Source organism: Anolis sagrei, chromosome 1, assembly GCF_037176765.1.
Source record: "Anolis sagrei isolate rAnoSag1 chromosome 1, rAnoSag1.mat, whole genome shotgun sequence".
NCBI lineage: Eukaryota > Metazoa > Chordata > Lepidosauria > Squamata > Dactyloidae > Anolis > Anolis sagrei.
In genome coordinates, this window is record NC_090021.1 from 117854824 (window position 1) to 117876469 (window position 21646).

The following is a 21646-nucleotide window of genomic DNA, read 5'->3' on the forward strand; positions in this document are numbered from 1 at the left end:
CTTGTTAGGAATGGCACGGAAAGAGGTTGAGGTTGGCATGAGGTTGGACATTGGGCTTTAGCTACTGTTGTAATCAATCAGACAGTTGGGGAAAATGTACATATAGATGTGTACATATAAGACAAATAGTAGCAAAGATTCTTGGCAGACCAGAACTATGAGGTTGCAAAAATAGGTTACTTATTCCAATAAAAGAGAATATAACTGAGAAACAACCATTTTGCAGTGCAATTCTAGGTTTCCAGTTACTTTTATAGTTGGGGAGGGAGGGATCAGTAATGTTGGAGAAGGAATGCCATATGCTTCAAAGAGTGGATAGAAAGTTTACTTTTAAATGTTCTATAATGATGATTAGCTATCTTCTTAAAATCATGGAACTTTAAGTAGTATTTTTCAAAGATTCCTCCCCCAAGCTGTAGAACTCTTTTATTTTGATATGGCATTCTTCCAGCCGAGAAACAGCTTCATAACAGATATAGCTGCTAGTGTGGATGACCTCATTCTCTTTAAATGCTTCAGAGTACAAACCATCAACAGACATTCTGAAGAAATCTATACTTGTATAGCCTGATGGGCTAAATACCATGTTGTTCTGCTGATGATTTCACACCATTTAGCAGGCAAAGCAGGGAGGCATATGTCCCTGTAGCATATCCCATTGCAGAGACTCTAAAATAGAATTCCACACAGACAGAATGTTTGTTTATTGCAGACCTCGGGGGGACATAAATGGCAGAGAAGCATTTTACAATCCTTTCTGGTGCTAAGGAGATGTCTCTTCGCCAAATGTCCAGATTGATTAATCCAAAGGGCATTTGCTTAGCTGCCACCCTTGGAGCATTATTTAAAGTTTAAAAGGGTAAATTAAAATGCATCTCAAATGAAGGCCAAACTCAGCTATAAATTCTAAGAATAAATATGAAGCAATGCTTTGCCTTCATAATGAAAGATTATGTTCTGTCTGGGTTAAATTGGAAATTTCTTAGAAGTGTGCAATTTTTGACTCAGGGATCCTAACACCACCACTAGAAAACCTCATTACTATTTTTTTTACTAAAAAAAATTCTTTAGCAGAAAGAAGAGAAAGTATGGAAAACCTTTCACTTACTGTTTTAAGGACACTAGAAATAACCAAATCATCCACCTGTATGTAAGGTCTATTGAAATTTTTTGTCAGGACAGGTTGTCACCTATATCAAGAGCATGAAGGGAGCAAACAACCAAGCTAACCTAACCTCTTTTTCATTGGCCTTCATAGCTGACATCAAGAGGAAATCTTCATTCCTAGTCTGCTTCTACAAAATAGCCTTTTAACCTCTGTCATTTACTTACTGACTCAGGCAGTTCACAGAACTGGGCATTATACAAAGTAAGGCAACTAAGGCATGCAATGAATAATGAGTGATCAGACAAAAGTAAATCAAAAACAAGTTTGCTTTTGCTGAAGGCATAGATTCAAACAGTCAGCAAACAATTCAAATAATTATTGTGAAGATTGTTCTAAGAAAGAAATAATTTTAAAACAGGTTTCATAGTTACCTATGGCAGTCCATAATTCAGATCATGGGAAAGGCGTTTTACGAACACATCAAGCTTGAATGCTTTTTGGAAGCCAAAATAACCAAATGGAGGATGTTGTACTTTAGACATATGATGAGACAATGTGAGTCATTGGAACAGATGACAATACTCACATTAAAGAAGATAATAACAGTATAAAAAGAGAATAATAATATTACAGGTGGATTGTTTCAATCAAGAAAGCCAGAGCTGCCCCGAGTTTGCAAGACTTAAGTCCTGGAGGCTTCTATTTCATAGAATTGCCATAAATCAAAGAGAAATTGATAGACAATAACAACAAAAAGCTATAATCTAAACAAATAGTCTCATCCAAACCCTTTATGTAGGTAGGAAACAGAAATGAAGCTTAGGCCTAGACATAATTTACTTGTTGTGTGCATGTGCACACACTACACACAGACGCACACACTATTTTTCCAGGTTTACAATCCATACATGCATTCCAAGATTTTCCTGCTTAAAATTGTAGTTTTGTATGTTCTTCCTCATTCATAACTTGTGCCTCCTTTTTGGTCAGCCACATACCCATTTGACCACTGTCTGATGTTGCTTGGTCACATGTTTCCCTACATTCATCCATGAAATGTGGTTGCTATTTCTAGGTTTCCAAGCTTGCCCTACGTGACCTAACACTTCATAAATGGAACTGGTCAAGGGATACATCTGCATTTGGCATTTTACTGATAATACTCTTTCAGGCCAATTTAACAGATTAATTTGGTCAAGAATACTTTATAGAATAGTCAATATATCGTCACATTATCATTTTGTCTCATATTTTTTCTTCAAAGAGAATGACTGAGCTTTGACTTTGGCAACATCATTTTTTATCCCATTTAGAAGAAATCTTCAACCTGATTTTCTGAAAGAGAAGCTATTTGGAGAATATCTTCAGGGTATGCCTCTGATGGGAATTATATTAATGCATTCGAGATTGGAATTTAGTTTGGAACTCTGACTCATTTAATTGAAAAAGTAGGTGATTTTTGAAGGACAGGGCCAAGTCAAAGAGTGGGAAATAGTCCAAGAATTATGTGGGTGAAAATCATTATTGAGCAAAGTTAGGCCTGGATAGTAAATGTTTTACCATGTTTATTTTGGTTATACTGTTCCCATTCACAACTGAGAGCTCTTCAATTTTTTAACCATTATATTTTCTGATACAACAAAGATGACACAGTTGTGCCTCCTCCTGCTCATTCCTACTGCATAATTGTCGGCTGCCTTTTCTTTTCTTTTTTTGCATCATATTTCTGGAGTCTTGTTAAAACAGGATTGCAGAGAAGAAGAGGAGAATTCAACTATTCATGTCTTTCATTATGCTTTAATTGAACATGTGAAGATATGACATAGTTCTTGGGGGCATGTTTCTTAGGTTGATGTGGGAGGCAGAATTTCCGTTCTAAAGTTGGCCCATGGATCAGAACCATATTTATGCCCATGGACTACTCTCACCACCACCAAAATCAATATGGACCAGAGATTCATACATTGTAGCCTAGTCCATGGATTACCATTGTTCCTGAGTGTTTCAAACTCATCTAAATAGACTCTTGGATGTACAGACAAGAAAGATCCATGGCAAGAGGTTCAAACATCATCTAGATAAGCTGAGGATGAAATCTAAGGAAAGGCATGGAAAATTTCTGAAAGATATGGCAATCCCATTTCCTTACTGTGAGACTGAGGGCACTTCAACACATCAAAAACCACACTAAAATGGGTTAAAGTAACCCACTTCAGCACGGGTTTTAATTCCCACCCCTCAAACCAAACCCCAGGCTTTCCCTCAGAGGTGGCTACATGCTATCCCTATTGAAAGTGGAATAGAATAAAGCCATCTTCTCAACCTGAATGTAGCTCCTAAAATTTACTTGAAAGCAGCTGCCAGTCACTAAGCCTGCTTGTAAAGTTCTCCAGGTGCACTAAAATGTCACAAGAGGAGATGGGAGATGAGCAAGGCAAATCCCAAAGCGCACTGTAGACACCACTAAGATCCAGATTTAATGAGGTATTTAATGAATGTGGAGTAAACTGGCAAAACCCAGTTTACTTCCCATTAATTGGTTTGTGTTTTTTTTTTAAGCCTTCCTGTAAAATCGAGACAGGTCATGCATTTTGTTTTACCTGTCTGGATGGGCTTTGAGGCCCCTTCCATATTGCCATGCAATCCAGATTATGAAATCAGATAATCCACATTATCTGCTGTGAACTGGATTATATTAGTCTACATCGCCATATAATCTAGTTCAAAGCAGATAGTCTGAATTATATGGAGGGGTCCTGAAAGCAAGGAACCAGAGAAGAAAAAAGGGAAATAAGAAAGACCACATTTTCATCAGAACTGCTAGACATAAGAGTGCATTTAAACTGTAGAAATAATGCCATTTGACACCACCTTAACTACTATGGCTCAGTGCTGTGGAATCATGGGAGTTGTGGTTTTACAAGCTTTTTAACCTTCTCTGATGCCTTGTCAAACTATGATTCCATAGCATTGAGCCATGGCAGTTTATGTGGTGTCAAACTACATTATTTCTACAGTGTAGATGCACCTAATGCTATGGGATCATTGGAGTCATTGTTTTACAAGGTCTTTAGCCATCTTTGCCAAGGAGTGTTGGTGTATCACCAAAGTACAACTCCCATGATTCCATAGCATTGAGCCAGAGCAGTTAAAGTGAGGTCAAACTGCATAAATTCTGCAGTGTAGATGCACCCATAGTTACTAGAGTTAGAAAGTGTGGGCAACTGGTAACCTACCTGATGTTCTTATATTACAATTTCTTGCACTCTAGAGTTTCCATACCCAAGAGATCATGCCACTTGCAGTACAAAAATTCCTAAACAGCAATGTTACAAAAAAAAATATCACAAATTCAAAAAAAAATATTTCATTGGCCAACCAAAATAACATCTTAATTGGCAACAGAAATAACATCTGAGAAAAAAGATAGTCCTTTGACTCTAACATCATCACTTTCCTTCTTTTGTATGATTTTCTTTTTTAAAAAAACAAATATTTTTACATGGTGAAGAAGCCACTGAAGCTTCTGAAGGTTGCATGGGGCAATTTCTCCATTTTAGTTGGCCAATAAAAAGATCACTCTTCCGTGGATTTTATTTTCTGCATAGCTAACATGGCTACCATTGAACACAATTCCTAAAGAGTAATGCTTTTCCCATCTCTAAGTCAGAAGGAACTTAGAATGGAAGTTCTTCAAAATAGCATCCTCTTATTTATTCAAACATTCATGTTAGTCGTTCCTTTTGTTTCCTTGACAGAGCATCTTCTTTCCATTAGGAAACTAATGAAGTTTGAGAACATACTTGTCAGGGCCATTTACTTCCATCTGACAAAATTCAACTTCAGTGACTTCAGTTTTTCTTCACAATGTGATGAAAACATTGCTTGCTTTGCAGTAAAGTGAGGGACTTAGTATGGAAAGGGACTCACCAAAGGATTTTGTCTGCTGTGTGCAGGCTATTAGGCAGAATCAAAAATCTTCTGCATTTTTAAAATCTTCTTGTAGCGTTCAGAGTGTTAATCAATTACATATTGTTGTTGTTGTTTATTTGTTATTATACAATTATTAATATAGCACCATTGATATAGTACTACATAGAATCTATATACTGTATATAAAAGTCTAAATATTAGGCTTGGGTAACAACGGAAAAATTTGTTTCTAAAATCGATTTGTTTTTTGGGATTTTTTGCGTTTCGATATTTAAAAGAATTCCGAATTTTTTTTAAAAAAAAGTTCAATATTTACGAAATTTCGTAAATGGTAAAAAAATTACAAAACAATAACGAAACAATAACGAATCGATTCGTTAATGGCGGACGCGACTGCGCAATACGCTAAAAAACCTCCAAATGGGACAGGGGGAACTTCTGAAGCTTCCCTCTCCCTCTGTTGTTGACTGTTGGTGTGATATTATAATTTTTTTCACTAATTAAACAAAAAACAACTATAAAACTTGCCCCAGACATGCGGAAATAATAACGAAATGACCTCAAACCAATAACGAAACAAATACATAACGAAATACGAAGCATTTACGAAACGAATTGAAAAATTCGTTTTGTTTTTAAGCTGCTCCAGAATGGTTCGTTATCGCTTCGTTAACAAAAAAATAACGAATTTTTAACGAATTACGAATTAACGAAACGAAACCGCCCAGCCCTACTAAATATGTTTAGTAATATGTGTGCTTTATCCACAAAGTTTGGATAACTTTGTGGATAAAGTTATCCAAACAAAGTTATCCTACATAGTTTGATGGACCACACATGGCATACATACCTATCATGATCCAATGTAAAACAATTGAGGTGTGGGAATTGTAATCCACCCACATTCAGAGAGCAGTGTGAACCCCACCAATCAATGATGGATCTGGATCAAACTTGGCACACATACCCTTCTATACCAACTTAAAAAACTGGTGGGGTTTTGGGGGTAGATGGTGGCAAAGGATGATGGGAGATGTAGTCCACCTAACTCCAGAGAGTTGTGTCAATCCCACCAGTGAAAGATCGCGACCATACTCGATACATATACCCTTCATGATTCAACTGAAAATACTGGCGAGGTAAAGGGGGCGCAATAGAGGATGATGAGAGTTCAAATCCAGCCACATTCTGAGAGATGCATGAGTCCCACCCACAACTAAAGGCATTCCTCTCCTCCTAATCAGAGAGCTCACATTACTTGCCACCCTCCACCTCCCAATTTCCTTACCCCTTCACTAAACAGGAAAATGGAAAAGAAGTAATGGGAATTCAAAACCATTACAATGCAACTGTAATTCAGTGTATAACAGATATAAAGATCAATGTAACCAAAGGCAGAATTATAGCAGATTGACACGATATTAACTCAAATCCTTGGATTTGTAATTTGTTGTGGCATCAGCTCTATTTGATGTAGAATAATTAATATCCCACAAATATTACAAAACCCAGAATTCCATAACATTGAGCCATGGTAATGTTGTGCAAAACTGCTAGAATTCAGTGGTGTAGAAAAAGGTGACAGTGCAAAACAAGCTAACAATAACAAGCTAAAGCTCATCAGGTGTGAACTTTAGTCATTGTCGTCGTCGTCCCCCATCTGACTAACTACTTCCCCTCTAGCATTATATACTGATCTTTGTGTTAATAACTGAAAATATAGTTGGTTAATAAAACATGACACTTTAGGAAAGGGTAACATATAGATCCATCCCACATAAATGTCCCATTTCCCTGGAGAAACAGTGCCTTCAGATTTATGCTTTCCTGTAATGTGGTGTGAAATTGTTAGACTAATACTAATGGCCAATTTTATGTGCTCTTCATATTGCCATAGTCTGAAGGGCAATTAGCTGACTGCCATAATTGCATTAGAGCACTGTGCCAAATGCAAAGTTTCTGGGAACCTAAAAAAGATTAATCTACATTCTGGACCCTCTTGATTGGATCTGAACACTTTATTGATTTTCCTGTTTTCATTTACTGCCATGGATGGATTTTTTTGTATACCACAATATAAAAAAAACACATTTGTACAATAATGTTAATGTTCTATCCATGGGATAGAAGGGAAAGTGCAGCTGGAGTATATCAGCTCACCACATAGGTTTGGTGTACTCATGATCATCCATCAATAGTGTAATTCATTGTTTACCCATGCATTGAAATATATGCATTAATTCATCAAATGTTATACATGATCAAAATGCAAAAAATGTATGCAGTAGGACAAATGCATGTTCAACTCCACTTTGGCAGAAAAAACTCCACTTTGGCAGAAAAAATGAAATGCAAAGATACAGAATGGGTGACGCCTGGCTCGAGAGCAGTACGTGTGAAAAAGATCTTGGAGTCCTCGTGGACAACAAGTTAAACATGAGCCAACAATGTGATGTGGCGGCAAAAAAAGCCAATGGGATTTTGGCCTGCATCAATAGGAGCATAGTGTCTAGATCTAAGGAAGTCATGCTACCCCTCTATTCTGCTTTGGTTAGACCACATCTGGAATATTGTGTCCAATTCTGGGCACCACAATTCAAGAGAGATATTGACAAGCTGGAATGTGTCCAGAGGAGGGCGACTAAAATGATCAAGGGTCTGGAGAACAAGCCCTATGAGGAGCGGCTTAGGGAACTGGGCATGTTTAGCCTGAAGAAGAGAAGGCTGAGAGGAGATATGATAGCCATGTATAAATATGTGAGAGGAAGCCACAGGGAGGAGGGAGCAAGCTTGTTTTCTGCTTCCTTGGAGACTAGGACGCGGAACAATGGCTTCAAACTACAAGAGAGGAGATTCCATCTGAACATTAGGAATAACTTCCTGACTGTGAGAGCCGTTCAGCAGTGGAACTCTCTGCCCCGGAGTGTGGTGGAGGCTCCTTCTTTGGAAGCTTTTAAGCAGAGGCTGGATGGCCATCTGTCGGGGGTGATTTGAATGCAATATTCCTGCTTCTTGGCAGGGGGTTGGACTGGATGGCCCATGAGGTCTCTTCCAACTCTTTGATTCTATGATTCTATGATTCTATGAACTCAGTGGGAACCCAAAATAAGAACTTAAAACTTGAACAACACAAGTACGCTAGTGGGATTTTAGGAAATGCAACTGAAATGATGCTGACAGGCCTTTAGATCTGAGAAGTGGAAGAAAAGCAATAGTCTCAATAAATTGCAACACAGGCAACAAACTTGAGGAATCAACTACAGGGTCTGCATGCTGGAAAATAAAACACAATTGCTTTTGCTAATTTTTCTGATCATAAAAAGACAAAGCTTACAAAGCACACTGGCTCATTCAAGAGTATGAGCAAAGTGGGTAGGAGAGAGAGCAGAACACAATATAATGATGCTTACAAATGTGTAATATTATATGTTCATAGAAAACATACTGAGTGAGTCTTCCCTACTACATAGTAGTTTATCAGTAATGACCCATATGTAAGATTACACACCTGGAGTGTAGAATAATCATAGAGGTCATCAGGGCCTTCCAGTCCAAGCCCTACCATGCAGGAACACACAAATAGCGCAGTCCCAACAGATGGTGACCTGTTCTGTTTAAAATCCTCCAGAGAAGGAGGATTTTCTCCCTCCTGACCTTAAGGGAAAAAAAACTAAAAACATGGTTGTGGGACTAAGCTTTTAGATAAAAACCTTCAGTGCAATAATGTGAGAATGGAATGGTGCAATGACAATTGGAAAGGCCTTGGACTATGATATTGGATTGCGTGATTTTAAAATTGTTTTTAATGTTTTATATGTTTTAGTGGTTGGTTATTAATGTATAGGTTTATTTGTTGGATGTATGTTTGTATGGCATTGAATTGTTGCCAATATATATGTGAGCTGCTTTGAATCCCCTTTGGGATGAGAAGGACAGGGTATAAACATGGTAAATAACTAACTAAATAAATAAATAAATAATAAAGAGACAACGCTCCAAGGCAGTATGCCCCACTGTTGAACAGCTCTTACTGTCAAGTTCGTCCTAGTGTTTAGGTGGGATTTTTTTATCTGTAATATAAATCCTTTCCTCCATGTCCAAGTGTGTGAAGCAGCAGAAAACAAGCTTACTCTGTCTTCAATATGACATTCTTTCAAATGTTTAAACATGAATGTCACTTCTTAATTGTCTCTTCTCCAGACTAAACATACTCAGCTCCCTAATTCACTCTTCTTAGGGCATGGTTTTCATATCTCTTTCCCACATTTCAGAGGGTCAATATCAGACTAGCTTAAGCAGTTGAAGAGGCATGTCAATAGACGAGCTCAAATGCAGGTAGGCACTCTACGGAGTTAAGCCAAGAATTATTCTCTGGTCTGAACTTTAATTGGAATTTGAAAAGAATTTTGGAACTACATAGTGCTCAATGACATGTTCCTAAAACTTGTATCCATGCTTGAGCATGTAGATTTACGTATGTTTCCATTTTGAATCATGTTTGGAACTAGACGATGATTACTTCTTTTTAAGACTCCACAGAAAACATGGTTATGTGCATGATGTATGTACCCATAAGATCTCACAAAGAGGATTGGGGAGACCAAGGGCCCATCCAGACAACCCCTTTATTGCAGAAACTTCCACAATAAAAAGGGGACTGTCCCCTTTGATGTTCTGGGCAGTCCTGCATTAATTTGATGTTCTGGGCAGTCCTGCATTAATTTGCTACTAACCAGGAAAACCCTGGTTTGTAGCGAATTAATTTGTTAGTGCATTTATTCTGCACCTTCTTGGAAGGTGCAGGATAAATGCACTACTTCCGAGTATTCTGCAGTCCAGACAGTATTCCCACAGTTTACCGGACTAAATAAGCCCGGTAAACTGTGGGAATACCCGCCCTCCTCCCTCCAAGCCTCCAGACCCTTTAGAAAAGTAAAAAAAAACAAAACTTACCAGCCTGCAGTATTATCTCCATGCAGCTCTCCTGGTTTGTACAAATGACGTGCCAGAATAGCAAGGGGGAGGAGAAAAATCTTTCCCCTCTCCCCGCTCTCCTGGAAGAGCTGTACACAGGGAATACTGTAGGCTGGTAAGGGTTTTTTTTTTACTTTTCTAAAGGGTCTGGGGGCTTGGGTGAGGGCCTCCCCATGTTCTCTCAGGCTAGTCTTGAGAGAATGTGTGGACACCCACGCCAGAAAGTGCACACTTTCTGGCATGGGTGCGGACAGGCCCCCACAAACATCCGCATTTTTAAACACAGATGTTTGTGGGATAAAGGGCTGTCTAGATCCACCCCAAGACGGTTCAATGGTATAGAAATACATTTCTGCTGCAAATAGGCCTTAAAACACCTAATCCTAGAAATGTTTAACATCTAGATATAGGTTCACAAGAGCCAAATTACGTAACTCACAGATGAAAGAAAAAAATGATTTGGAGATGCAGAGTTGTTATAAACAACTGACATTCCTAATATCCAAAGTCATTTGGGGGTCGGCAGTGACTGAAGAGAAATGAAGTAAATGTTTGCATTTCTTCACTGAAGTAGACCCAAATGCTAACAGCTTGGGAAAGTGCACTGCAGTTTATGGCAGACTGGAAAAGCTGGTGAGAAGAACATTTGTTATTTGATGAGTTTTGACATGCTTCAAAATGTAGCAAAGGGATGTTTTTGCTAGGGGGTGACTTATTAATGGGAAAACCTATATTCGTGATGTGAATTTTGTAATAGATGTCAAACATAGTAAAGTGAAGTATAATTAGTTCCCTTCTATTGACATGGTGGCAGTAAAATAATTCTTTGTAAAGTGCATATACCGTACTTTTTACAATTTCCTTTTGTTTTTCTCTGCTCTCACCTCCTCCTCCTCCTCTCAACTAGTTCTATCAAAATGTAAAAAGATTAATGGGAAGGATGGCATGCTAGCTCCATTTTGTTTTTCTAGCTGTACTCACTTTGAGAACTGTGAGCAATGGGCAGACTCAGTACCCACGAAGGATCCCAGTGCAAGCTAGAACACATTTTCCACAGACCATTTTATGTGAAGATAGAGGCAATTGTGGGAATAGCCTCCATGCGTAGTGATTTGGTTGGACTAGGACGACAGGAGATCAAGGCAACCATAGGACTGATGTGGCCCTCAGTGAGAATAAGTTTGACACCCCGCTCTACAAGGTGATAGACCACAGAGAGAACTTTGTAGAATAGGCTCTCCTGTTCAGGACATTTTTATTTCACATGTAAAGGGCTGTTGCAATGTGTAAAGAGATAAATGCCTGATGAGATAACCCCCTGTGTTTTTTTTTTCTGAAGAAGGGCTCAGATTTTGTCAGTAATTGCCTTTTTAAATGTTTTTGATAATTGTTTTCTGAAGTTACATATGTTTGTGTAAGCAGACTGCTTTGGAAAGGCATCCTCAAACTGTGGCCCTCCAGCTATTTGGGCTTCCAATTCCTGGAAGCCCTCACCAGCTTGTTCAATGGTCGGGCATTCTGGAAGTTGGAGGTCCAAACAGCTGGAGGGCTGCAGTTTGAGCTTGTCTGACTTTGGAGGTGCACTGTTGCTTTGGAGATGCCCTGTTGCTTTGGAGGGATTGATACTTCTTTAAGACTAGGTCCTCTGCTGTGCTTCCTTGCTCCCTTATTTCTAAATAAGCATGCAATTTAAAGATACTGTGGCTCTCCAGATGCCCTCTTAAATATCACAGATGAAAAACAGAAGTGTGGCCAAGCAACATCAGAGATGGCAAGTTATTAATGAGGAAAGACACTCTATCTTGGAGATGCTGCAGCAGCTTGCTTTTGCCTAAACCTTCTGGAAATCACAAGAATTTTCTTCCTCTTCTGTCATTTTCTAATCCAATATCTTGAAATCATTTGCAGCAGCTGTATAAAGCTGAGGACTGGTGGGAGAAGGAAAGAGAAGCTGGGCATTTTAAAAGCAGAATGAAACAGTTAAAAATCAATGCTTCATCACATTGGGTTTTCTTGTTTTTGCTCTGGTTGAGGCCTGTCAAAGGTTGAAATTATAATAAATATGTGTGTCCTGCACACTGAGGATGAAGGAGTGTGCCTTTTCTTTTTTTTCCAGGTCCTGAATCCCTGTAGGTCACCAACGCTTCCTTTGTCCTCTAATAGTCAACCCCCTGTGTGGAATCAAAGCTTCAGTGGCATATTTCTTCCACTCATAAATTAAAAATACTTGTTTTCCTAGGAGTCTGCCCGTATTTCGCAATATTGATCCAATGTCCAAAACATTAAATTAGAGCCACACAAGTCAGAAGAGACAGTATAGGAGGCTACTAGAGACTGTAGAGATCACCATGGATTGACATGCCCCATTCCCTGATGGGATTCTAAAATATTTTTTAGTCCCATTTCCTCTAATGATGATACCACAGAGACAATACTTAGAAAAATAGTTATTGGAAAGCACTACCATCTTGGGAGAAATGTTCTTTTTGGTTCTTGTTTGAGGCACTGAACAACTCAGTTTTAGAGGTGTCTTTAATGAAAGGATGGGCAGCCAAGAGGAGTTGGGAGTTCACATTAGTTCCCTTGGAAGGCTATGTCCCCACGACTGTTAACAGAATCTGTTAATAGAAATGTGCAATGTTCACAGTGGACTCTGTAGAAAATGCTTCAGCTGTACTTCATAAGAAAGGAAAATCAACCTGTTTAGCAAGCCTTGTGAATGCAGATTATCAATAAATGTTTGATTTTTATACTTATTGTATCTATCTATATATGTGGGTTCATGTACACATTTCTTGAGAGTAAAGAAGCCCCGGTCTAGGCTCTAGTAAAATACATGGCCCTATGTGTCCTTAGACACAAATAGTGATCTTCTGTGATTAACAAGTGGATTGACAGATTGGTGAATCCTTCATAAAAACAACATGATTCTGTTTTGTTTTGTTTTTCCCTTGGCTTGATTGAAACATTACATTTAAATGCAGCTTTCTAGTGCTTAGCTTCTAAACCCGTGGTTCTCAACCTGTGAGTTCCCAGATGTTCTGGCCTTCAACTCCCAGAAACCCTAACAGCTGCTAAACTGGCCAGGACTTCTGGAAGTTGTAGGCCAAAACACCTGGAGACCCAAAGGTTGAGAACTACTGTTCTAAACCCAACAGCAGGTCTGAATGCTGAATGTTCAATGGAAGTCATTCATGAAACCACCTTACAACTGGATCACATCTTGATAATTGACCAGTACCACTTAATGTGGAAAAGATGCTAAATATGTTTTTATAAATCTGAATGTGTGTAATAATAACCATATAAATTCAAAGTAACAAAATAACTGTTAAAAAGCACTCTAATGTAGAACACTTTTTCTTTTGCTCTTCCCAGAAATTGAAAAGTTTCAGAGTTCTGATGAGAAGAAGGAAGATGAAGAGAAAAAATACCTTGATGTCATCAGCAACAAAAATATAAAGCTGTCAGAAAGGGTATTGATTCCCGTCAAACAGTATCCGAAGGTATTGTAATAACTATATAATAAAATATATAGTGTGCTGTTTTGATGGATGGTAGTGGTTATAGCTGTAATTAGATACTTTGCTCAAAATGTGAACTTGGGGAGTTATAAAACAGAGAATTACAATGCATTCGTGCTTCTCACAGCTTTCAGTAAGTGGTGGGGCAGTTTTTCAGACTGAATGCTGCAGGAACATAGTATTGACTGAGACCATAACACTGTGTTAGAACACATGTTTAGCATGCAGAAGATGGTTGGTTCCATTCCTGGTATCTTTAGTTAAAACAATGAAATAGCATATGATATGAATTTGTGCCTGAGGACGCAGAAGAGAATTGTCTCTGCTAGAGACATGAGAGATTTGTTTCTAAGTGAAGAAGACCTCTGAATTAGCTAAAGAAATAGCCTTATTGACTAGTAACATCATTCCCGTAATTCTCGCCTTCGTTAAGACCAATGGAAGTTTACTTCATTTACAATGGGTTATTCTGGCTTCCTTTCAAAGCAATGTTGATTATAATTTACCAGAACCAGAGCCCAGAAACATTACTTTCAAAAAAGGAGAAAATTAATGTCCAAATAATAAATTAGACCCACTAGAGGATATTTGAGGGCAAAATTATTTGGGGGTACTAGATGTGCTAAATGGGTTTGGTGTCCATGTTGGGTTTCTGACAGGTGCCCATTACTGATATAAACAGAAGATACTTCTTTTAACATAAACATAAGATTTAAAAATGTAAGTCATGACTCTAAAAAACCTTGAATTTAGTTATCTTAAAGTAAAAGCAAATTTACATTTCAAAGGAATCCAGTATGATTGTAATGAAGTTGAGAAGGTGTCACTTTCTCACACCATCTTCAGCTCAGATCTGCATAACAAAGAGTTATACAGGAGGCAGTTTTTTGTTCTGTTTTAGATATGTGCTATTTTCCCCTAAGCAGGATTGTATTTTACACAAATAGTTTGTTGTACAGGCAGTATTCAAACCAAAATGGTAAACACCTCCATTTATCTCCAGTGCAATTTTTCCTGCTGATTTATTATCACATGGTATTTGGCCTTACTATTAGCTTTGATTACACTCTCCAGTTCCCACTTTATTCTTTCATCAGCAACAGCAATAAATTACAATGGGTAAAAAAAATCCTATCGACCCAAATGAGAGGTGTGTAAAAAGCAGGGAGAAAAGAGATGGAGAGCATTGATTCCATGTTGGCATTTACCTTCTGAATTGTGGGTATAAAAATTGATGAAAGATAATCATCAAAATGGTAAAAGGCACTAGAAATATGCATTGTTAGAGGACTGCCTGCTGTTACCTTATTAGACATGTTGCACTGTACTTAAATTTATTTTATTGAAAATATTCTGCTATGTTAGTAACCAAAGTGTATCTGCACTGAACTGATTTTGGGAAGGAGTGGTACCATTTCACTTCATTTCATGGTCTGCATGCACTGGGTGCAAAGGAAGCTTCATCTTCCATTGTGCCTTGTCCATCTATGTTCTTAAAATTTAGTAGCTGGCATTTCTTCTGCTGGGCTAAAAAAAATGAAGGGGCAGGATCAACTGTACCACTGACAAATCTGAGAATGACAACAGGATTTCATGTTTGTGTGCTACAGGCTGCTCTCTGTCATCTCCTCTGTCATTTGATGTCACACACAGGATTCTGAGACAGATGAAGTGAGAGAGCATACAGTTTGGAGAAGATAAAGTTCAAAGTCCCCTCAGCCTGTGTTTTGGATCAGTCAGTTTCTATTTTATTCCAAAGATCTTATACTGCTATTGTTGTTATTGATTAACTTTCCTGCCAAAAAATGTAAAGCATTTTTATAAATATTTCTTGCCCCTTTGAGCAATTGAAGTGGAAAAAGAAAAAAAAAACACCTTGAGTTTGAAGGATAAATAGAAAGTTCCAAGGGTCAATATTGAGCCCCCAGGGGACAAGTTGTGTATATCTCTAAGTAGTTGAAATGACTACTATTTTCTTTTAGAGTTGGTGCAAGATTGTCTCCTTGGGGGGGGGGGGGGTTCAGTTGTGCTTTCTCCACTTCTGATTGTGTGCCAAAGTACTGAACTATGCATATGAAAAATTGCCTTAATAGCTTTAAGAAAGACAACTCCAGTGTGTCACTGGAGATGGTTTATGGAAAATGTACAACTCATTTCACTTCCAACATCTTAATTTAATGTGCTTGGTGATCTTCAGAGTTTTCCTTAACACATTGAGGGACCCCGGACAGAGTGTGTTAGCTGATTGTGGGATATGCCTGAGTCTCATTACTTATTAAAGCTGCTACTTAGGTTGACCTGTGAGATTCCCATTCATGTCTTCATGTCCTTGGACTACTACATTTTGTTCCAATAATTCAATGGAAAAGAAAACATTTAACAGTTGAGTAATATGTGTGTGTTATGCACTTGTATGCATGCATGCTTATACTTATTGTTTCTAATATTATAAAATTAGTCTTTGATGAAGAGAATGCTTCAAGTTAGAATACATCTTTCCAATAAAGTAATTTATTAGTGTGTTGTATGAATCAATTAACTAGCCTTTGCTTCAGATTGTTTGTATACTATTGAGTAAGTACATTACTCAGAATTTCTGTCCATTTGAGATTACAACAGTAGAAATGAGCAATTCTACAGTCTAAGGCCCCATCTGCAATGCTATATAATGTAATATTGTGCAGTGGAAATAATCATGAACATATAGTGTGAAAAATAGTCTGAAAATCTCCCCAAGATATTACTACTTGCTCCCAACAGCAATGGGAAGATCGGCATGTTTATTGTTTAATGAACTGTGAATGAATTTGTATAATGTTTTTAATTATTTTTACTGTTTTAACTGTAATCTTTGTTGTTATATGCTGACAGCATCACATCATGCTTATGTGAGGCCACCCTGAGACCCCCTTCGGGGGGAGAAGGGCAGGTAGAAATGCATGAAATAAATAAATAAATAAATATGATGAGTATTGAAGGCTATTTCTTTAACAGGCTTAACGTACATACACATGTATAAGTCTAGAAATTTTAGATAAAAAATTAACCAAAATACTGAGGTAATTTATCCATTGGTCCAATGTAATTACTGTACTTTAATTTTTTTTTAAAAAAAGCTACCCTTCTTTTAATAGAGTAGTAACAAGTGAGAGCTTAGTCTGTTCCAGAACCTTAAAAAGGCATTGATCCCTGCTATTTTTTCTGCTGTGGCAACACCTATGGGTTTTTGGATGCTTGGTGGTGGCGAGTCTTTGTCAATTTCCTTAAAGGAGTGCAGAAATATAGAAAGAGTCAGTACTTCTTGTAGGTTCTGTGGAGCTGGGCTTTCATCCCTCTACTAAGCTTTCATCCCTCTATTAAGAGAAAGGATGATAACTATTTTTGATAAGAATTAATACTGTACCTTAACTTTGATCAAAAAGAAGAGGAACTGTCATTTTCCTTTTGTAGTGTGGGGAATGGGTTTTTGAAGGCCTGGGTAGGAAAAGTGTCAGAGAGGTCAAGAGTAGCAGCCTACTAAGGTGGAATTGGCACTTTCTCCTCTTCATTGAATGACCCTCAAATTATTCATGGGTTATATCAAAATCCACAATTTAACCCCAAAAACCTGTCCTTGACTTGTGCCTGAGGTCAACTTATATATACAATAGGCATACAAAACTTGGGAGTTTAATTCCCTGAGAAAATTGGGAAAATTTCAAGATTTACAGGAAACAGGCCCTTGGTTATATCACATGTTTTTAGTATATGTATATGAAGGAACCCACTGAAGTTGATAAGACATTGATCTGGTTGTTAACCAGAGAGGAGAATACACAAAAGCTCTCTATGTGCCTCTTTCAGTGTCATTATAGATGAGAGATGTGATGAAAATAAGAAAATCTCATCGTAATTTAAGTCCAATGACCCTAGATTTACAAACATACAGTACTTCCCCTTAACAGTGAACTTAACATGTCTTTTGAACTCTAGAAATCTGTTTTGCAGCTGAACCTGTAGAAGTATATGCACATCATCTCAACCTGTGCCCTCCAGCTGTTTTGGCCTTCTATTCCCAGAAGCCCTAGCCAGCCTGTCCAATGGTCAGGAATTCTGGGAGTTGGAGGCCAAACATATTTATATAAAATACATATTAAATACACAAGACAGAGGTTAAAACACAGGACGTGAGTTTAAAATTCATGCTTAAAACTGGCTGGAAAGGTCTGGTGGAAGAGATAGGTCTTCAGATGTGTTTTAAATTCTGACAGCTCGTTTAGCTGCCAAAGCTCTTCCAGCAGGCCGTTCCACAGTCTTCCATCAGACAATGAAAAAGTCCTCCAGGTGATGGTCACCAGTTTGGTTCTGGCTGATTGGTGTAGCTGCCCTGCAGAGGACCTAAGTGTGTAGGGCAGATTGTACGGGAGAAAGCAATCCTCTAGGTAATCTGGACCCAAACCATGTAAACAGAAAATACTGTTTTATGTGCTGAAAACCATATGCCAATTTTACAAAGAACAAGCTTCAACTATAGCTTCATTCTGGACACAAACAGCATTTTCTGCACAGAAAATGTTTGTTTCACCATAAAACACATTCGATATTGAAGGGAGTATGTCCCAAACTGGAAATAGTGTTAAAATGATGCAGTTTTTTGGTGGACTTTCTCACAGTGAGAAAAATATTACTATAATTGCTCACTGCTTTCTTCAAGAATAAACAAAGGAAAGGATTCTACTCCATAGGAGGGCTTTGTCTTTGCTATCTTCCTTGGAACTGAAGTGAAAGGATAGCAGAGAGGCTAAGAAGAAGATAGTTCAGACTGCAGGCTGACAGACTTCTTTCCCATAAGTCTCCCACTTCCTGTAATCAACCATGGTTGTTAGTCATAAGATCTGAAAAGAAGCTGAGGAGTCCCAACAAACAGCTATAGAGGAAGCTAGAAATGCATGTCTTTTGATCATTTCCTTCTCTCACCAAGAACAAAAAAATATTGAAAGTTTTCATCTAACTGGGAAGAAGAGGATTTCCATGTTAATTATTCACTCTTTGGGATATATATATATTTGGAGAAAAATATTTTCTGCAATGACAAAATCCTGTGGTTTATTTTTTTAAAAAAATACATGATTATCTGTCCTATAAATTGTTATTTTAATAATAGATCCTTGTTATCTACTCAGATTTGGTTCCAGGACCCTTGTAGATACCAAACTCTAAGGATGCTCAAGTCCTATCACATACAAGGGTGGAGTAACATGATGGCAAAATCAAGATATGTTTTTTTGATTTTTCAAAAAAAATCAATCTGTGGATGATGAAATTTATGGATGCAGAACTCATGGATATGGGAGGTAAACTATATAGTTTTTCACAAAAGTTTCTGTCTGGCAAATCATCTGGTGATTTTTTTCCTTTCTAACTGAGGTCAAGAACATTTGCAATGTGTTTCACCTCCTTGATAGATAATGACAATGAAGGTAAGATCATGATGACAGAGATGATAACAGCAACAGCATTTTCAGTGTCATCTCTTTTTTTCTGTCTTGGCCCTGACTGTCAAGAAATAGAATATGCATAAAACAAACCCCATCATCATCATGGTAGAAGTAGTTGTCATAGTAACAACCAGAGGAAAAGCTACAAAAAGAATAAGAACAACAGTAACATCAACCTTAAGACCTTTTTGCCACCGCCTTCTCATTTAACACTTTGCTTTTCTATGTAAAGATTTTTTTACACCAGACTCATGGTGAGCTCCATTGTGTCTGATCTGAAGATTGGGGTTTACTGCCCTTTCTCTGTCATTCCAACTAGTGATGGTGATGATTTTGTAAAAAAAACTCTGTCACCATATTTTTCATTCTCCAGTCTTGACAGTCATGTATCCTGCTTTTGCAGAGCTTTTTGGCACATTTATTATCCCCTAGAAAGGCATTACAGAGGGTTGAGGAGTATTTTAAGTGAGTCTGTGTAACTAGAGAAAATAGGCAAGAGTAACATCATACAGTTGGCATTAGGTGGTTGGATGTGCCGGATAAAGAGTGCCTGTTGTGAGTACTGAGTACAGCTGGGCCAACTAGCCTTGCAAGCTCTTCATCCTGCTGTCCTTTGTCTTTCTGTTGTTGAGAATTAAATGAAGCCCTTGCTGAATTGTGCAGATGCTGGGATACGTTTTCATCTGTCAGTCAGCCCAGGCCAAGTTCCAAGCAATCAAAAACAAATTACTAATTACTTTGTTAAAATAGAAAAGGGAATAAATTCCCAGTGGAACACATCACTGCAAAAATATTTATCTAAGCATCTTATGCATAGTGCAGTAACAGTGTATAGCTTCAAACAAGGAAACTAACTTGATGAAAGCTTGAAAATACAGATTAAAACACACATAATAAAATAAAATTATCAACAACACATCTTAAAAAAACATATTACAATCACAAACAAACATTTTAAAACCATAATGAATGATTGATTAGGTGCTGAATACAGAGAGCTCATGGTATATGCAATAGTTTCTAAATACAACCAAGGGAAAGTGCCAGATTCAATTCAAATTAAATAAGGCCCACCTGGGAGGGTAATGTTCTTAGCCATTGAAAATGTCAGGGTTGCAGGAAGGAGGGCCAAACTAAAATGCTCTTTATAGCTAAATAACTGCCCGTGAAGCCTTCAAACCATTGTATATATTAAGGGTGTCTTCTTCTTATGTTTTGCTGAACAAGAGATAAACAATTTAATAAAAGGCTCAAGCCGATTAAGGTAGTAACAGACTTTAGCCCAGATGGTCTCCTTAGTCTTCCCAGTATTGGAAAATACTGAGATTGAAAGCAAGAGAGATAGAGAAACCATGTATACAATGGAGATAGTATCAGACAGAGCAATGAAAGCAGATGTTCCCTTGCTGCCAGCTATGCAGATCCTCCCTTAGCAGCAAAACACAGGTGGGTTTGCAATGATATCTATTGCACATCAAAGAGAAAAAGAGGTGAAGTATGGCCATCTCAACTAAAAATAGCAACTTAGTACAATGATTCTGAACATCACAACAGTACAGGGAAATTAAACAGAAGACTGGAATGATCAACAATAGCAAACAATAACGCTTGAATTATGAAAATGAAATATGTGGAGTAGCAGGACCTTTTTCCATAGTATAAGTTGATTTCCCACAGATTATCAATAGTTATGTGAGCCAGTTGTGGTTTGAGAATTGGACTTCAACTCTGGGATACCAGGGTTCAAATCTCAACTGGGTGACCTTGGCAAGTCATGACTTTATGGTACAAGTTAATTATTCTATTCACATGTTGCAAACAGAAAGATATGTGACCCCCCCCCCCCCCTACACACACACTTTATTTTTCAGGAAAATCCAGAAAATAATATTTTTCTGCTTTCTTCCACTTCAATATTTGTTGTCTTCTTTTACCTGGACACATTTTTTAACCACACACAGATGTTGTTCAATCATACATGTCCCAATTTTTATCTGTGAACTGTGGAAGACTATAGCAGTCCCTAGTGCTTCTCATCAAGTTCCAAAGAGATAACATTAAGTGGTGGCAATGAGTGCAAAGGGATTTGTACCTCAGTGAAGCAAACCAAAACCCCTGGAAGCCAAGAGTACTTTGAAAAGTCATTCTGATCTAACATTTTTGGCTGTCAAAGAAAATGTTAATATGGGCTTCATAGCCTTCATTGACTAGAAAGTCACTTCTGGATAGCTCTATGATGTCCAGAGGCTTTCAGTCCTTAACACACAATAATTCGATCAAACCTGTTTAGCTAAGGGAAGTTAGTGAATACTCTGAAATTCTATAGCAGCCCCACACTTTGGGCACAGTGTGGAGATTGCAAACAGATCTGATGCAGACCACAATGGCTGCTACTGCCATCCCTCTTTTTCTAAGTTCATTCAGTGCAAAGAAAAGGGGTCAGACCTGACCCACATCACCATCATCACTGCAGATGGCTGCAGAACCTTAGCAAAGCTAGTAACGTTTAAGGGTGTCCATGCTGACATGAGTAGAGGCATTTGCATAACTAGGAAGCAGGAGTGAGGGGCACTTTCCTTCTTCTCCCTGATTGCAAGAACTCCTCTACTGATGCCAGCATGGGACACAAA

At 38.0% G+C, this 21646-nt stretch overlaps 1 protein-coding gene across 3 annotated transcripts in view; it reads left to right on the plus strand.

The window, feature by feature from the left end:
- Positions 1 to 21646, plus strand: part of KHDRBS2 (KH RNA binding domain containing, signal transduction associated 2) — a 410517-nt gene that overhangs the window by 74821 nt on the left and 314050 nt on the right. For all 3 annotated transcript variants that reach the window (XM_067468040.1, XM_067468036.1, XM_067468041.1), the window contains exon 2: positions 13394 to 13521. In XM_067468040.1, the coding sequence (XP_067324141.1) occupies positions 13394 to 13521 (128 nt within the window). The remainder of the gene's footprint in view (positions 1 to 13393; positions 13522 to 21646) is intronic.